Source organism: Clupea harengus, chromosome 13, assembly GCF_900700415.2.
Source record: "Clupea harengus chromosome 13, Ch_v2.0.2, whole genome shotgun sequence".
NCBI lineage: Eukaryota > Metazoa > Chordata > Actinopteri > Clupeiformes > Clupeidae > Clupea > Clupea harengus.
Genome location: NC_045164.1, coordinates 19,582,098 through 19,600,133, shown reverse-complemented (window position 1 = coordinate 19,600,133; position 18,036 = coordinate 19,582,098). Strand labels below are relative to the sequence as shown.

The 18,036-nt window shown below is 41.7% G+C and overlaps 2 protein-coding genes across 3 annotated transcripts in view; both read left to right on the top strand.

Annotated features, from left to right (window-relative positions):
• The window catches only part of LOC116223095, a 234,927-nt gene that overhangs the window by 157,908 nt on the left and 58,983 nt on the right, over positions 1 to 18,036 (top strand). The window lies entirely within an intron of this gene.
• On the top strand, positions 5,453 to 7,023 carry LOC105912522 (C1q-related factor-like). The gene is made up of 3 exons (XM_012841501.3): positions 5,453 to 5,723; positions 6,008 to 6,145; positions 6,489 to 7,023. The coding sequence occupies exons 1-3, from the start codon at positions 5,480 to 5,482 to the stop codon at positions 6,764 to 6,766; spliced, it is 660 nt and encodes a 219-aa protein (XP_012696955.1). The 5' UTR covers positions 5,453 to 5,479; the 3' UTR covers positions 6,767 to 7,023.

The following is an 18,036-nucleotide window of genomic DNA, read 5'->3' as shown; positions in this document are numbered from 1 at the left end:
AAGTACCAAATCCATGGGATTTATTAATACAACACCATTCAACAACTACAAGACAAACATAGCTGTACAACCAAATCCCAGGCTAAGCGGCAGCAAGACCAGCAGTCCCCAAGCTAGAAGCCTCCCCCCCTGCAGCAGGAAACTGGAGTCTTTAAATGCTGTTTGATCACCTGGCCAGGTGCATCTCATCTGGCAATCAGGGGTAGCACAACCTGGGTGGAGCTACAGAAAAGGGAAGGAAAGTGATAAACAAAGAACACAAGACATGTGGCCGTAACAGCTAACTGGTGGACCCTCACAGTGCAGTCTGTAGGACAAACACAAACAAGCACATCACACACACACACACACACACACACACACACACACACACACACACACACACACACACACACACACACACACACACACACACACACACACACACACACACACACACACACAATGAGACTATTACAGCTGTAGGCAGACACCAGCTTGTCTATGTTGTCCACCCCTCCTTTTGTGGCATTATAATCCATGATGATCTCTGGTTTTTGACGCTTCAGGCCAGAGATTCTCCCATCCCAGTGCAGTGTACTCATGAGTATCACATTCTTGCGTTTCTTTGGCACATAGGATACCAGGGACGTGTCAGTCGTGTACACAAACTTGGAAGAGTTGACAGGCCTGTTCTTTGTAGGCAGCAGTTGGGGTGGGAGCTCAGACCTGTTTTTTCTTATCGTTCCCACCATGGTCAGCTCCTGTCCCAGCTTGTATGATGTAAAAGAAATTGTAGCATGTGATGTTGTGTCCACTGAGTCCCTGAGCCATGTCCAGGACAACTCTCATTCCTTGATTTTTCTCAGGGCGTCCTCATCAGTTTACCCTATGTAGCCTTGTAAGTTCCAAGCATATGAGGAAGTCGCATCACAGGCAGCCCAGATCTTTATACCATATTTTGCAAGTTTAGATGGTATATAATGTCTAAAGGGGCAGCGGCCCCTAAATGGCATCAGCGGCAGGGGCAGAAACACAACACTCTTACTCACACTTACTCACACACTCACTCAAACACACACACATACTTAGCCTACATACACACAAGGCCCACATACACACACACACACATAAGCGTGCGCACACACACACAAACACACACACACACTTACAGCAGGCCCACTCACATACACGTGTGCGCAAACACACACGCGCACACAACACACACACACACACACACACACACACTTACAGCAGACCCAGACAGGAGAACAGACTTTAGGTACACAGGACCTAAAATTTCCACACTTTTATTTGCCCCGGGTCCAGTGGACCCGAACACCCTGTATGTAATATAAATGTGTAGGGGGGGGGTTACGGTGTGCGGCCAATGAAAATTTGGTCTGATATATGTTCTTCGCAGAAAATGAGCCAAAGCCAATGAGTCTGAGTTTGAAAAAATAATTAATTATATTATTTTTGTTAGGATAAAAAATGAAAACGGGTCCCACAGACCCGAATACCATACAAGGGTTAACTGTAAACACTTTGCTGGTAAATGTGATGGCGCTGACAAAGCTAGCACTGTGTTAGCCATTCTCAAAGCTAGCACTGTGTTAGCCATTCTAAAAACCGTGTTTAACAGAAAACGTACTTGTTGTCATTCTTTTATAACTGGATAGGTTGAATATAGCAATCATGCACGGCATCTGGTGACAAATCTTTGCCGCAGTGAACACAACTGCCCTGCAACACATTTGTGTGCTTTTTTTTTAACACTAACATGGTAGCGTCTGTTCATTGATTGATTACTTTATAACTTTATAATACTTTATAACACAGCGCCACTAACACTCCTGATTCACCCCTGGAAACTGGTTGTTTGTGTTTCTCAAAACAATCTGATTCGCAATACCTGGAACAATCATTGCAATATTTTGCCATTCTGTTTCTTTTGACATTCAGAGTCATTGCACACATCACAACTGAACTTACAACTGTGGCCTTGGTGATTACTAAACCCTGCATAGCAAAACTGGCAAACACACACACACGCACACACATGCACACGCACGCACGCACGCACACACACACACACACACACACACACACACACACACACACACACACACACACACACACACACACACACACACACACATGGCTCTCCTACAAAAGCCTTAACATTCTGTATCATATATTAATGGCCGTCGTGATGATATAAGAGCAGATTCTGCATCATATGATAAGGGCTGTTGTGAAGATTTAAGAGCCTTGTCCTGCTATGTGGGGTGTCTGATCATTTCTTGTGCTGGTCCTGTAGAATACAACAATTTTAATCCCAAGGCACTTACAGACTTTGAAACATCTTTAAATCCTATGTTCTGTTGAACTGTAAAACCAATGCCTGTATGTATGTCAGTGGCTATCTTCTCTTATGTGTTGGAGGGGGCTTGTGGGTCCAGATAATATGCAAGACAGATTGTGGAACACAGGTTGTATGAAATGTTAGAAGGACAAAATAAATCCATCCTGTTCTTTCTAATCACCTCATTATGCGCCAGGTCACACTGCTTTCTATACGTGTCACCATTCTCACTCCACGTTATAGAGACTGTTAACCACAACGCCCTCTCTTACCAACGTCTCGATATCCTCGCTGTCTAAGCCTTGATTAGATGACACGTCAGTGTGACCACTGATGGAGTTCGCCAGTTACACTGTTTCAATGATCATCTATATCCAAACACATTCTCTCCAAATTCTGAGAATGGAGAGAAACTAATTTCAGTCACTGCAGTAGTATAGGGTTAGGGTTAGGGTTAGTGCAGTAGTGTAGTAAAACTCAAACCAAATCACGTACATTTTCACCTTCATTTAAATACTAAAAACAGCAGGAGTTGTAGCAACATGCTTTTCCAGTGGAGGTGAAACAATTGACCATAAAGAAGGAACATGACTAAAAGAATAGAACGAAAGGTTAAGAAAGACATAAACACAACAAACATATAAAACTTTTAGGTTATATAAAATGCAATAAAGTGAAAGACTAAAGAAAAAAGTAGCAAGGACAAAAAATAGTAAATGTACAAAGCTCAAACTAATCTATACGTAAAAGAAGAAAGTATTAAATATATTAATTTTATTTAATAAAATGTATTATAAAATGTAATAAAAATAAAAAAACGGTATCTCAACGGTGGAAATCTCCGATGGCTGTTAAAATCCTCAGCTGTAGCAATCACAAGACAGTTACTATTAAGCAAAGAAAATGAAAGTGGTTCCTCTCGAAACACTGAGGTGTGTTACTGAATCTCTTTCTGTGTGGCAATTTAAACTGCCAGTAATGTCTCCCAGTAATGAAACTCATAGAGGGCTGGGCGATTAGACAGAGTGCAATACCCATTTAGAAGTGAGTTTGCAACTGCAATTAAACAGCAACAGCCAGAAGACTTTGCATTTCTGTGTAACACACACACACACACACACACACACACACACACACACACACACACACACACACACACACACACACACAGACACACACACACACACACACACACACACACTTCTTTTACGCCTTATTTTAATTATAGCATGACTCATTACACTAATACTTGTGCACACACACACACACACACACACACACACACACACACACACACACACACACACACACACACACACACACACACACACACACACACACACAGGTTGAAAGCCTTTGTACCCTTTGTATCTCTGGCTGTAGATGCTGTAGGAGGCAGTGTGAACCTCACAGGGAGTCAGGTGGAGGAGCTGAGGAGGGAGAGAGAGGAGAAGAGGGTGTCTTTCTCTGCCTCACTGGTAACATATAGTAATGGTGAGGATTTTGGTCCCTTTAGTAGGCCAACCACACTGGTCTACAGACATGTCTTCACCAACACTGGAAACGTCTACAACCCCAATACAGGTATGACTCTAAAGACACAGCCCAGATTCAAACTGTAAGAATCATACTACTGTCATGCTGACATCACTGATATTTAGTATAATTATTTTTCTATTTTCCTTCTACTGTAGGTTTCTTCACTGCTCCAGTCAGAGGTGTGTACTACTTTGCTGTATATGTGCATGGACATGGTCATGTTCTACAAGTACAGCTGTCTCTCTGAAGAACATTTTGTCATTGAACAGTCATCAGCCAAGCCACAGTATAAGTCCCTCTCATTGAGAGGGGAGGAGGGTCTTTCCTGAAACCTTTGGACCTTCTAAAAATCCCCTTCAGAAATCCCTTAACCAACATTGGAAAAACCTACAACCCAAACACAGGCATTCAAGCATAGTGGAATAAATTAACCTATATATTAACGTTAAAGGTCATGTCTCTAGAAAAGAGAATTGAAAAAATGTCATTGTTTTCTGATGTTATTCACATCTGAAACTGTGTTCTAATATTCCACTATTCTAATATGTTTTACAAAATGTGACTACTATTGCATAAACATTGAAACATCATCTTATTTTGGAGATCTCTCTAATTAAGCAGTATTACACAATGTGTTTTACAGTTCCTTAAATTGTATCCCTGTTTTTCTGTCTCAGGGGTCTACCACTTTGTCTTCTTTGTGTTTGGTAATGTCCATGCATCTACCCCTACAGGGGCCTCGCTCTATAAAAATGACAAACACATGGTCATTGCACACAGTCACCAGACGGACCAGTATGTAAAACCCTCCAATGGGGCTTCTCTGCTGCTGGAGGTGGGGGATGCGGTCTACCTGAAGCTGTGGCCCAATGCCTGGGTGAGAGACAATGAGAACCTCCACACAACCTTCTCTGGACACCTGCTCTTCGCCATGTGACTAAACATCAGAACAGACCCAAGGCTTCCGACGCAAGGACAGCCAGTGGTCACTGGTGACTCTCCCCGTGACTGGAGCAGCCAGTGGTCACTGGTGACTCTCCCCGTGACTGGAGCAGCCAGTGGTCACTGGTGACTCTCCCTGTGGAACAGGGGGTTACTATATTTACAGTTTTACCCCTTGTATCCCTTTTTGATATTAGTGCCCCCTGTGATACCACTGTAGTGGTAGCAGTCTGAAGGGGAGGTTTAGGTCACATTTTATTTGGTTATTATGTCAAACTCTTCCCCTTAATGCCATGATGATTGATTGATTGATTGATTGATCGAATGATGGATAATGTTGATGATGATGATGAGTAGTAGTAGTAATAGTAATAGTAGTAGTAGTAATAATAATAGTAGTAGTAATAGTAATAGTAGTATTTATAAAACTAGTTTTAGTTTAGTAATATTTATGGTAGTACATTCTCCCGCATCTAGCAGGAAATACTGGATTTCCCCACTGGGGCTGATCGTGTCACTAACTTGCCACATGTCACAATCACATCACGTGACATCAATCCCTTTCATCCCATTGGCTGAGGTCCTGGTCCTTGATAAATAAAAGGAGAGAATGAAACAGCCCATAGCCAGAGCAGAGACAGAAGATTGAACATGCTGAACATGAAGACTCCTGGTGCTGTGCTGCTGTTGCTGTGGTCTGGTCTGGTTGTGGTTGCAGCAGAGAGTGGAGACCTCCAGGATGAAGCTACAGGTGCAGACCCTGCCTACCCCCAACAGAACTCCCTGTCTGAGGTGCATGCTGGTCTGAGAGAGATGGCAGCTCTGATGGAGGAGCAGAGAGAGGAGTTCAGACTTGCTAAAGCACAAATAGAGAAACTGAAGAAAGCAAATGCAGGTAAGAGATCTATTTATGAAAAATAGGAAAAGCATCTTAAAGTATTAAAGATCTCTGCTGATCTGCTCTCTAACTCTCTGTGGGCATGTGCACATGTGAGTGTGTGTGTGTGTGTGTGTGTGTGTATGTGTGTGTGTGTGTGTGTATGTATGTGTGCGTGTGGATGTGTGTGTATTATTGTGCCTCAACTCTGAGCACAGAAAATGATTTGCATGCACAAAATGATATTTTGTAGAGAATTTCTTTGTCATGCCATGAACAACCACACCGTTCCTCTCCCACAGCGTGTCCCCCTAGGGTGGTCTTCTCCACCTCCTTCGCAGTGGTAGACGACAAACACATCGGACCCTTCGACACAGACACCCCCCTTGTCTTCGACTTCATATTCATCAACATCGGCAACGCCTACAACTCTAAGACAGGTAAGACTGGAAACACGTCAGCATTCAGTCCACTACAGCCCTAACACAGGTGTGCATTCAGCCACTAGAACCCTAACACAGGTGTGCATTCAGCCACTAGAACCCTAACACAGGTGTGCATTCAGCCACTAGAACCCTAACACAGGTGTGCATTCAGCCACTAGAACCCTAACACAGGTGTGCATTCAGTCCACTAGAACCCTAACACAGGTATGCATTCAGTCCACTAGAACCCTAACACAGGGAGGGGAATGATTTGTAATTCCCCTCCAGTGTCAGTGATCCTCCTCTCCTCTGAGGTCACGACCTCTCTGAGTCTCCATGTTGTTCTCGTCTGGTCCAGGCGTCTTCACGGCTCCCGTGAAAGGAGTGTACCAGTTTAGCTACCACATCTTTGCCGGAGGCGATAACGGAGCTGGAGCCAAACTCCACAAAAACGGCCAGCACGTGGTGTCCGCCTACCACCACAAAGCCCCCCACGACATCAACACCTCCCAAGGGGTGTCCCTGCTGCTGAAGGTGGGCGATAAAGTGGCCTTGATTCTGGAGAAAGGGTGGTGGGTAGCTGCTTACACTGCTCACCCCACCACATTCAGCGGGAATCTCCTCTTCCCCAAGTGATGGAGAAGTGACACACACGCACACACACACATACAGACACTCACACAGCCACACCTACACACATACGCTCACACACACAGACAGTCATATACACACACACATACTCACTCACACATTCCTACAGCATGCACTTGCTCACTCACATGAACACACAAACACAGCTGTGATGATTTTACTGCATGTTCAGATGGTTTTACTATGTGGTGTTTCACAGTGCACTGTGTATGAAAATAAATGATCATTTGGATCAATATGTATTTGCCTTTGGAGGTTTATTTTTTATGGTGAGGGAATACTGTTATAACACCCTCAGACAGCAGAGTGTGCATGTGTGTGTGTGTGTGTGTGTGTGTGTGTGTGTGTGTGTGTGTGTGTGTGTGAGAGAGTGTGAGGGGATGCTTATTCCAGCATTGCTCATGTTAAACTAGTGAGATTGGAATTTTTACGACAACTATAAGCTGATCTAAATGCTTCCAGTAGAAATGTTACTACAACTATTTTTACTAAAACCAGACTGAGCCAGTAAGAGGACAGTGGAGGAGAAGAGAGCTGCTATTAAGGAGCTGAAGGAGAAACAGGAGGTGAGAGCTGCAGGAGACAGTGTGAACCTCACAGGGAGTCAGAAGCCATGGAGGTGCTGAGGAGGGAGAGAGAGGAGGGTGAGAGAGGAGAGGAGAGAGAGGAGGGTGAAAGAGGAGAGGAGAGAGTGGAGAGGGGGGAGAGAGAGGAGAGGAGAGAGAGGAGAGGAGAGGAGGGAGAGAGAGGAGAGGATGGAGAGAGAGGAGAGGAGGGAGAGAGAGGAGGGAGAGAGAGGAGAGGAGAGGAGAGTAGGGAGAGAGAAGAGAGGAGGGAGAGAGAGGAGGGTGAGAGAGGAGAGGAGGGAGAAAGAGGAGAGGAGGGTGAGAGAGGAGCGGAGGGAGAGAGAGGAGAGGAGGGTGTATTTCTCTGCCTCACTGGTAGCATCTGGTAACTACAGGATTCTTTTAAAATATAACTCCCTTGGTGTACAGACACGTCTTCACTACCATAGGGAACAGCTGCAACCCAAACACAGATGCTTAATAACACAGTCCCACCTTTCTCCTTCTGTAGGATCAAATAGAGAAAGAGAGAGAGAGAGTGTGTATATGTGTGTGTGTGTGTGTGTGTGTGTGTGTGTGTGTGTGTGTGTGTGTGTGTGTGGTAACATTATCAACACCAAAGACAAAAAGAGTAGGAGCACATTCTGATGGCACAGTAGTGCTCTTGCCAAAGCCCCCCACATTTGACACTTCCTGCACCTATTTCCTCTTTCACCAAACAACTTCCTCTGCTGTGATATACCAGAGATGCTCACAAGTCTTTCAGGGGCAAGTCCAAGTCAAGTCTCAAGTTTTAGGTCACGAGTCCAAGTCAAGTCTCAAGTCTCTTATGGTTGTAATGGGAGTTAATTAGTTGTTTGGAATATGATCACTTTAAGCAGGTTATTGCAACACAAAATAAAAAAAAAACACAAAGAACGCTTTCCTTTTGAAGGAAATACCTGTATGTTGCTGCATCAGAGGACAAATGATGTTGTTCATCTGTGTTGAGTATCAAATATCAAAGAACATCAATTAGCAGGAATTTACTGATGGGCTGGACCCTTCCTGTGTTTAAATATTGAAGATCAATTCTGAATTGAAAGTGAACTGACACCAACCATGGTGCCACACAGACTGATGACAGATCATTTTAGTATTGTTGTTTATCAATAATACATGGCAATAATTAGATCATTTTAGTATTGTTGTTTAACAACAATAAACGGCAATAATTAAATCAAACTATTACAACGATTAAGCTTGCAATGAAATGACTGGATGAACCTTCTTCTTCTCTAATTACACTGGGTATGGGCTACTAAACATTTCTGGTAACAAGCTTCTATGTGTCCTCCAGTGGCCCAGGGCCTAGAGAGGTTTTATGCAACAGAGTAGTTAAGTTTCAAAAAGATCAAGTTTGACAGAGGTGTTGTACTAAGCCTGGCCCGGTGAGGGCGCATTATCAGGCCTCCGCGACTAAATACCCACTCCACTGGTGCATTGTGGGCAGGAACAGCGAGCACTCATACAGCCACAAGATGGAGCCTCAGGAAGACCTTTGCTTTTCCAGAATTCCAGGCAGTCCACTTCTTCACATGGATGTAGCGAATGAGCTCAGCCTTGACAGATGAGCCATGCTCACTTATGGTTGACTGACATGGTGCGTATGAATTTTAGTTACACATGGATAGCAAGAGTGGCAGGATACACAACAGTACACAACTGGCTGGCGATAGCCACAACACACGTCGTTAGTGCTGTCAAACGATTAAAATATTTAATCGCGATTAATCGCATTTATGTCATAGTTAACTCAAAATGAATCGCGGTTAATCGCAAATTTTGATCTATTCTAAATGTCCCTTTGTTTATTTATTTTTTCCATCATTTTATTTTTATTTTAATGCCCTTATCAACATGGAAAAGTGGATTGGCTTGCTTTATGCAAATGTTTTATTTTATTGAAAACCAACATTGCCAAACAGGGCGGTACAAAATAAAATTATAAAGTGCACATTTCAGGTAAACAAGGACTCAGCCTATAGTGCAGTTAAACCATGGCTTAATATTTTCTTTTTTCCAAGTTTGCTGGGAACATAGCAGTCAGGCCTCTTATTTCAGAAACAATGAACTGTAACAGTTAGGTTACCAATAAAAGGTAAGCCTACTACTTCTCTGCTTTCAGCCAGCTGCCTGTTGACATTTTCAGACAACAGTGAAGCTCGCTTCTTTTGCACAACAAAACTTTTAAAAGTAAACTTTCCATTCAGAAGCTTTTTATCATCCATTTCGCCGTATCGCGCTCACCATTCACTCAAACCGTAACGTTAGCCTACTACACAGTTTGCGAGGCCAAAAAGAATGTTAATCTAAAAAAAAAAAAAAAAAACAATCGCGTTAAGCTCGCGATAAAAAAATTTGCGACGTTAAAATGGGTTTGCGTTAACGCCGTTAATAACGCGTTAAACTGACAGCACTACACGTCGTATGCTGTACCCGGAATCCGTAAAGGCCCTCCTACACAGTACAACATGCGCTGTCTGTAGATCACTGCTGCTAAGACAGAGGCAGATTGCATGAAAAGATAAGGTCCTTGTGAAGAATGGCCCAAGTCGGCCAACTGGTGGCTTTCTTAGCAAAAATAACAATTTTTTTACACAGGGGGATGCGACATCACCCAAAAACAGATATTTTCAAAACTGAACACACAGAGCAAAAAAGACAGAGCACAAATCCGTGGTCACGAAGCACACCTTCTTTGCCTCTGTACCTGTCACTATGCTCTGCTGAATATCTGTTCATTTCAGCTCTGTGTGTTCAGTTCAGCATCCTTTATCTTGGACAGCTTGCACCTTGCCATTCTTCTGTGTGGTCCTTGTGTGAAGGCATTACAGCCAAGGTTATCACATATGGCACAGCTCATGCAGCTTGGCAGACATTACCTTAATGTTCATGCGCCAACACAACAAATACTGTGCGAGTTTGTGACACTGTGTGTGTCGCTAACTCAAGTCCCCATCTTTGTTTTATACTGTAGACATACATGCATTTATATAACAGTCTGTCCAAGCACTCCAGAAATAAATGAATGAATAAATGAATGAATGAATGAATGAATGAATGCACATCATAGGACAGGCTACAGTAGTTAGGTCTCCACTGGGGAACTTCAGCACAAAATCTTCATTCCTGTAATTTTGGCAGAGGACAATGAGGCAGGGCTGGAGTGTACATACACACACACACACACATGTACATGCACACTCTCACACACACACATGTACATGCACACTCTCACACACACACATGAACATACACATACACACACACACACACACATGCACATACACACACACACACACACACACACACACACACATGTACATGCACACACACACACACACATGTACATACACACACACACGCCCACCCACAGACACACGTACGTTTTTTCATTGCTTTCAGACAAAATGTATTCAATGACCACAATTTCCAAAGTCCAAGAACTCTTCTCTCATTCATACTCAGTTTTCAAAACTTTTTACAACCAAATTAAATAGTAATCATTCCAAACGCAGGTCATTGCAATTTCAGCTGAAAGCCCGCCCAGGTGTCCAAAGAGACAAGGAGACAGCTTGGGAATCATTTTGTTTGGAGTTATGATTCAAGGGAGGCTCGTTTATTTTCTGGATGACCTGCTTTATCAGCTTGCGCCGGCGGAGGAGAGAGATCGAGAGGCAAGGAACTCCTCTACCTTCATTGTTGGTGGGATGATGTGGCGTTGCACCACTCTGGTGCAGTCACAGTCTGATTTGCTGCGTATCCCAGGATATCAGTGCTATTCCTGCCTCCATACTCCCCCTTACTAAACCCAATAGAGGAATTATCCTGAATTATTATGTGTGGAGGTGGAAGGGTTATGACCCCCATCCACATGACCAGATGTCCTTACTGGATGCCATGAATGTGGGGTGTGGAGACTCCTCTCCTGAAGACTACCAGGCTTGGATTAGACACTCCAGAGGATATTTCCCAAGATGCATTGCCAGAGAACACATAAGACGTGATGTTGATGAGAACTTGTGACCAGATGCATGAGAGAGGGAGGACTAAAACCCGCAGTACTGTACAGTAGAAGTTATTGTATTATACATGTTGTTGATGTTTTTTATTTACTTTTATTTTTGTATTATTGCAGCCCTCAAGGATTTTTTTCCAACATTTTATTTTTTACAAGTAAATGACTGTATGAAAGGACTGAAAAATGCGAAAATCATTCATGATTAATGCACAGCAGGAGGACATAATACTGCACTTCACAGATTCCACCACCAGGGAGCAATAGAGGGCCAGCAGAGAGCACTGATCGTCTGCAACCCGCCAGACCCCCTAACTGCTGGGTACAAGGTACTTTTAGTCACAGGTTGCATCATCAAAAAATTCCAAAGTACAATCTAAACAATACATACGTGGAGCCACTTCTGTTCAGTCTAGACTTCTGGACAGTCTGGCCGCTCTCTACAATGATACACCTACATCACCTACAGGCCTTCTGAGGATCTGAGGAGGAGCTGAGTACCCTGGGCTGCATCGTCTGTTTCTAGCTTTAGGGCGAATCGTTGCCTGGCGTCACACAAAATGATTTTGCGTGTAGGCTATGCAGAGGATTTAAACGGTATTATTTGCGTCTTCCTGAAATGATGGTTATTACAGCAGAGGCCAGACAACAACCCTACTGGAAGACGAAAACTAGGAGCATGGAAAACAAAACCTCAGCTGCTACTGACATGAAATGGACAACTTCTTTATGAAAATACACCTGTCGAAAACTCAAAAGAAAAGACACAAGTCCATACATTGTCCAACAAAACATTATATAAAAATGAATGGCCCTGAAACATGGTAATACAGACACGGCAAACAAATCCAACGTCAAAGAATGCAACGTCAAAATTGACAACACTATGTGCCGTAGAAACTGTTGGCTAGCCAAACTTCATCAAGTATGTCTGATAATAGCCAATCAAATAACAATTTATGTTGCCAGTTCAAACGATATCTTTGGTTATATTTCCTACGGACTTTGATCATGCCAACATCACCAAACATTTGAGATGCAGAAGCTAAGGTTACAACGACAATGTCCCTCTTCTGAACAACTTCTCAACTGACACACACACACACACTCACGTCCACACACCCACACACAAACACACACACACATACACACACACACTCCCATTCAAACACACACACACAAACACACACATACACACACACACACAGTGCATTTCACCATGCCCAAGGGCACAGGTTTGTACAACATACCGTTTCAGTGAAATGATTTCCATGAGCTTCACAATCTGAACAACAATTCAATGGTTTGCAATTCTTAAAAGAAATGTTTCATATTACAGTTTTTCTCGATTGCTTAAACACAATTTTGACTGCTTTGTTTTGTTTTTCAATACACCTCACACAATTAGCACAACCACACACCCAATGAGCAAAACACCTCAGATCCATTGCAAAATGAAACACTCTTGTAAAAACTATACACTAATTTAACAAAACCATATTTTGTTACCATATGAAATACACACGTTGCATATGACTGAATTCTGTTTGTACCACTTACACACTGCTGTTATAAACCTAAAACACTTTTAGCAATTCTACTTCTCAGTGATTAGAGTAGTGTAAGTGAAGTACACAGAGAAAGTGCAAATATACAATAAATTCAACAAACACTACACAAGACCAATGCTGCAAACTGATGAAAATATTACAGTTTTTTACGACTGGATAAACACTAAAATCAAAAGTATTACACAATTATCAAAACCTTCACTCAAGGAGCAAAACAACGGCTCAGATTTGCACCACTATAAGCACATGTCAACATCACACTTTTTGCGAAACAATACACACAAGTGATTTGCAAAACACTAAACACACTTTTATGCTTTAGACACAGACGTATATCAAGATGTCACTTCCTTGCAATTCCAAAGCACTGCAAGTCAAATTACCACACTTTGTGCTTTCTCTGTGTACTTCACTTACACTACTCTAATCACTGAGAAGTAGAATTGCTAAAAGTGTTTTAGGTTTATAACAGCAGTGTGTAAGTGGTACAAACAGAATTCCGTCATATGCAACGTGTGTGTTTCATATGGTAACAAAATATGGTTTTGTTAAATTAGTGTATAGTTTTTACAAGAGTGTTTCATTTTGCAATGGATCTGAGGTGTTTTGCTCATTGGGTGTGTGGTTGTGCTAATTGTGTGAGTGAAATGAAAAACAAAACAAAGCAGTCAAAATTGTGTTTAAGCAATCGAGAAAAACTGTATTTAATTCTCTCCATATACCCAAATCAGTCAACATGTCAACATGGAGGATCACAACAAAACATGTCCCAGTTTTCATGCTACTTCAGTAGTGTGCATAACACTGTAAGCTCAGCAAATATCAGACAAACGTAAAATGATGTTTCCAGTACAGGTTACAATTCCATAAAAAAAAGATCAGAAAAAAATGAAAATACAGTACAAATAAAGTTGTTTACAGTTTTTCTCGATTGCTTGAACACAATTTTGACTGCTTTGTTTTGTTTTTCAATATACCTCACACAATTAGCACAACCACACACCCAATGAGCAAAACACCTCAGATCCATTGCAAAATGAAACACTCTTGTAAAAACTATACACTAATTTAACTAAACCATATTTTGTTACCATATGAAACATCACGTTGTATATGACTGAATTCTGTTTGTACCACTTACACACTGCTGTTATAAACCTAAAACACATTTTACACTGATGTCTTTTTAGGATGTGTGCCAGTGTTGACTGAGAGACCTGATGGACATTACTGTATTGAAAATGGCATGGTCACCGATAATGTTGGCTTGAATTTCTCTGAGCCTGATAGCATTATTTGCCAAAACCATGTTTATGATCTCTCGATCTTGTTCTTGCCCCCGTCCTCCTTTCAAGTTTATTTGATAAATTTGGTCTTCTTCTTCTTTGAGCACGTTTTCCTCCTGCTTCAGATCTTCCTTATCCTCTACCTCCACCTCAGCCTCTGGCATGGCCTCGCCTCTTTCTCTTCCTCCTTCTCCTCCTCTGATGATGAACTCATCTGCTGCATTTTTCTATAGTGCTTAAACCTGTTTGGTGTGTCTACAATTAAGCAATCATGTGTTTGCACACTTGATGGCTGTGGTAATTTGACAGTCAGTGTTTTGGAATTGCAAGGAAGTGACCTCTTGATATACTTCTGTGTCTAAAGCATTCAAGTGTGTTTAGTGTTTTGCAAATCACTTGTGTGTATTGTTTCGCAAGAAGTGTGATGTTGACATGTGCTTATAGTGGTGCAAATCTGAGCCGTTGTTTTGCTCCTTGAGTAAAGGTTTTGATAATTGTGTAATACTTTTGATTTTAGTGTTTATCCAATCGTAAAAAACTGTAAAGATGTATTTTATTTTTTAATAGACGGATATACAGACACAGCCTGACAAAACACATTTCATTACTAGTGTTTTCAGTTCCACACTGACATACTAAAAGTAGGTAAAGATACATTAACATGTCAACAAACAGCACAATAGATGGATAGCAATCAAGGAGAATTAACTGCATGTCACACTAAAAGTCTTGCCCAGACCCACCCAGTGACCAAGGAGAGGAGTGTGTTTCATTCTGTCTCTTTTCTCACTGCTAACGTCACTCCACACCCAACATAACTTCTACATCAGTAGTGCTTCCCTCGCATGAGGAAGAGCAGGTGGCCGGAGAAGGTGGTGTGGTGTTGAAAGGTGTCATGGATCCATGTATTTGCCCACAGCTTCACATAGACCACATCGCCCACCTCCAGCAGCAGAGAAGCTCCATTAGAAGCGTCCACTCTGTGTTTTTCCTGATGGGCGTAAGCAGAGAAAACTTCTTCTTCATTCCTATAGAGAGAGACTGCTGTAGGTCTATATTTATGACCAACTCCATACAGAAATACAGCAAAGTAGTAAACACCTCTGACTGGAGCAGTGAAGACACCTACAGTAGAAGGAAAATAGAAAAATAATTATTCAAAATATCAATAATGTTAGCTTGACAGTAGTATGATTCCTACAGTTTGAATCTGGGCTGTGTCTTTACAGTCATACCTGTCTTGGGGTTGTAGGCATTTCCAGTGTTGGTGAAGACATGTCTGTAGACCAGTGTGGTTCCCTTACTAAAGGGACCAAAAGTCCCAATAGTAGGAGATGGTACCAGTCCAGCAGAAAAAGACACCCTCCTCTCCTCTCTCTCCCTCCTCAACTCCTCCACTGTCCTCTCACTGGCTCTCAGTCTGGTCTCCATGGCCTCCATTTGTGTCTTAGTGTATCTGAGCTCCACCATCAGTGCGCTCATCTCTCTCAGCACAGTGTGGATGTCAGGCGGGTCGGTATGTTGGGCGGAGGCTTTCACAGCATTTTTGTCTAGGAGATCTTTACCAACTCCTGCAACCACAACTAGACCAGACCACAGCAACAGCAGCACAGTGCCAGGATTCTTCATGCTCAACACACACAGCTTTCACCGCTGTATAACATGTAAATGTGTAACACACACACACACACACACACACACACACACACCCACACACACACACATACACATATATATTAGGAAAAAAATCATCTTGAAAATGGCAAAATCTAAAGCATGGATCACGTATACATTAGTGAAATTCTAAAATATTGTTTAAGTTCACTAGAGAACACAACTGCTATGCTGTGATGTCTGCGTTTAGGTTAAGTTTCTGTGAGGAGCAGTGGCCTTACCTAATCTCAGCAAAAGATGCAGGTGATATCCTAGTCCTCTGTCCCCCTGAAGAAAGTGTCACCTCATCCAGCACAGCGATGCTTTTAAGAGCAGAGCCTGGAGGAAGCACTACAACTGCTCACCAATCAGAGCCTTCTTACACTGAACACACAAACGCCTATCTGGATCAGATCACTTCTACAGCTGGTTATACTGGTTCTTCATACTTCTAAAGACAGGTGGTTACTCCATGACCTCTTTTGCACTCATCTGTGATGCTGTGATGATTTTTATTAGGCCAGTGTCTCTCAAGAAGTCAAACAGAACAGGACAAGGTGGTGCAGCAACCACAGTGCAAATCAAGGGGGTAACGGAAACAAAGCAATTTGTGTGTGGCATGTTTATGGTAGTTTTGATCTAGTTTTCGTGTTTTTGAAAACGTTTATTTCTATTTGCGTTAACAAAATGATTTATTCAACACTAAGCCCTGTTACATCAGTAAGACATTAACTAGAATTGAAAATCTCACACTTTATCTAGTAAGGTAGCTGACCTGAAATAAATACAGTGTTACAATTTTTTTTTATTTTAGACACGCTTGAAAAAAACGCTTGTCAGAGACAACCAACAATCATTTTTAAAGTTGATATGATCAAAAGGGCCGGTGCTGATGTTTTAAGAGATTACAGGACATTTTTAGAGAGTCAGCATTCCATGTAAGTTCAGGTATACTGCATCTGTTGCCTTTTTTTGTCCAAAATTGAGTGTTCATCTTGCTGTCCTCTTGTATTTGTGAATGACTTTAAGGAACCTTATTTGTCAGTGTGTGATTTGAGTGGGTAAAGAATGGTGCCATGGGGCCTGTCACTCCCTGTGTGAAAGGGCATGTAAGAGTGATAAATGGCTTAGGGAGCTTTACCGTATATTTGAAACCATATAGTGGGAAAGCTTCCAACTACCTGAACAATGTTCCTCCTGTTCACTGCTGTCAGCATGACCGTGAGAACATATTTTAACAGAAGGAAGTGCACGTAGTGCCATCTCTGTTCTTGGCAATGACAGGCGAGAGCTGGTGATATTGCCAATATAAAGAGTGCGGTTAGTTCTTTTATAATCATTACTGGTATTTAGGACAAATTCCTCTTGAACCTGCATGGACTGACTGATCTGGGCAGAAGTGCTTTAATTAAAAACAAAGCAAATATTTCAGACACAAGGAAGTTCAAAGCACGCAACAAAGTGTGTGTGTGTGTGTGTGAGTGTGTGTTTGTGTTTGTGTTTGTGTGTGTATGTGTTTGTGTGTAAGAGAGATTTCGCATCTGATATGCAAATATTTAAGACACAAGGGAATTCAAATTAACCAGGAAAGTGTGTGTGTATATGTGTATGTGTTTTTGTGTGTGTGAGAGAGATTTTGCATTAAAAAACAATTACTAATACTATAACAAGTATTAACTCACATGGGAAACGAGAAATAAGGACACCAGTGAACTGATACAAATATATCTGAATAAGTAATGAAAATGCATTTGATAATGTACTTAACAATATTGTTTATATACAGTACACAGACAAAGCCTTTGGAAGTAGCTTTCATAACTAGTGCCTGCAAATGCATGTAAACATAATAACAGTGTATAAAAGTCCTTTAACATCCAGGAAAACAATCAGTAGATAACAATGCAAAAAAAACTATTTTTATTCAAATATTTCAGACACAAGGAAATTTAAATTACACAGGAAAGTGTGTGTGTCTGTGTGTTTGTGTGAGAGAGAGATTTTGCATTCAAGAACGATTACAAATATTATAACAATTTGATATAAAGTGGGTGAGTTGATTTAAAAGTTTGAAAGTTGAGTTGACACAAAGATATCTGAATAAGGAATGAAAATGCAT

What these genes read in the sequence shown, in the direction of transcription:
- LOC105912522 (XM_012841501.3), top strand. Translation starts at nt 5,480, where the DNA reads ATGCTGAACATGAAGACTCCTGGTGCTGTGCTGCTGTTGCTGTGGTCT. An exon ending in ACTGAAGAAAGCAAATGCAG is followed by an intron (nt 5,724 to 6,007) that starts GTAAGAGATCTA and finishes CCTCTCCCACAG; the next exon opens with CGTGTCCCCCTAGGGTGGTC. An exon ending in CGCCTACAACTCTAAGACAG is followed by an intron (nt 6,146 to 6,488) that starts GTAAGACTGGAA and finishes CGTCTGGTCCAG; the next exon opens with GCGTCTTCACGGCTCCCGTG.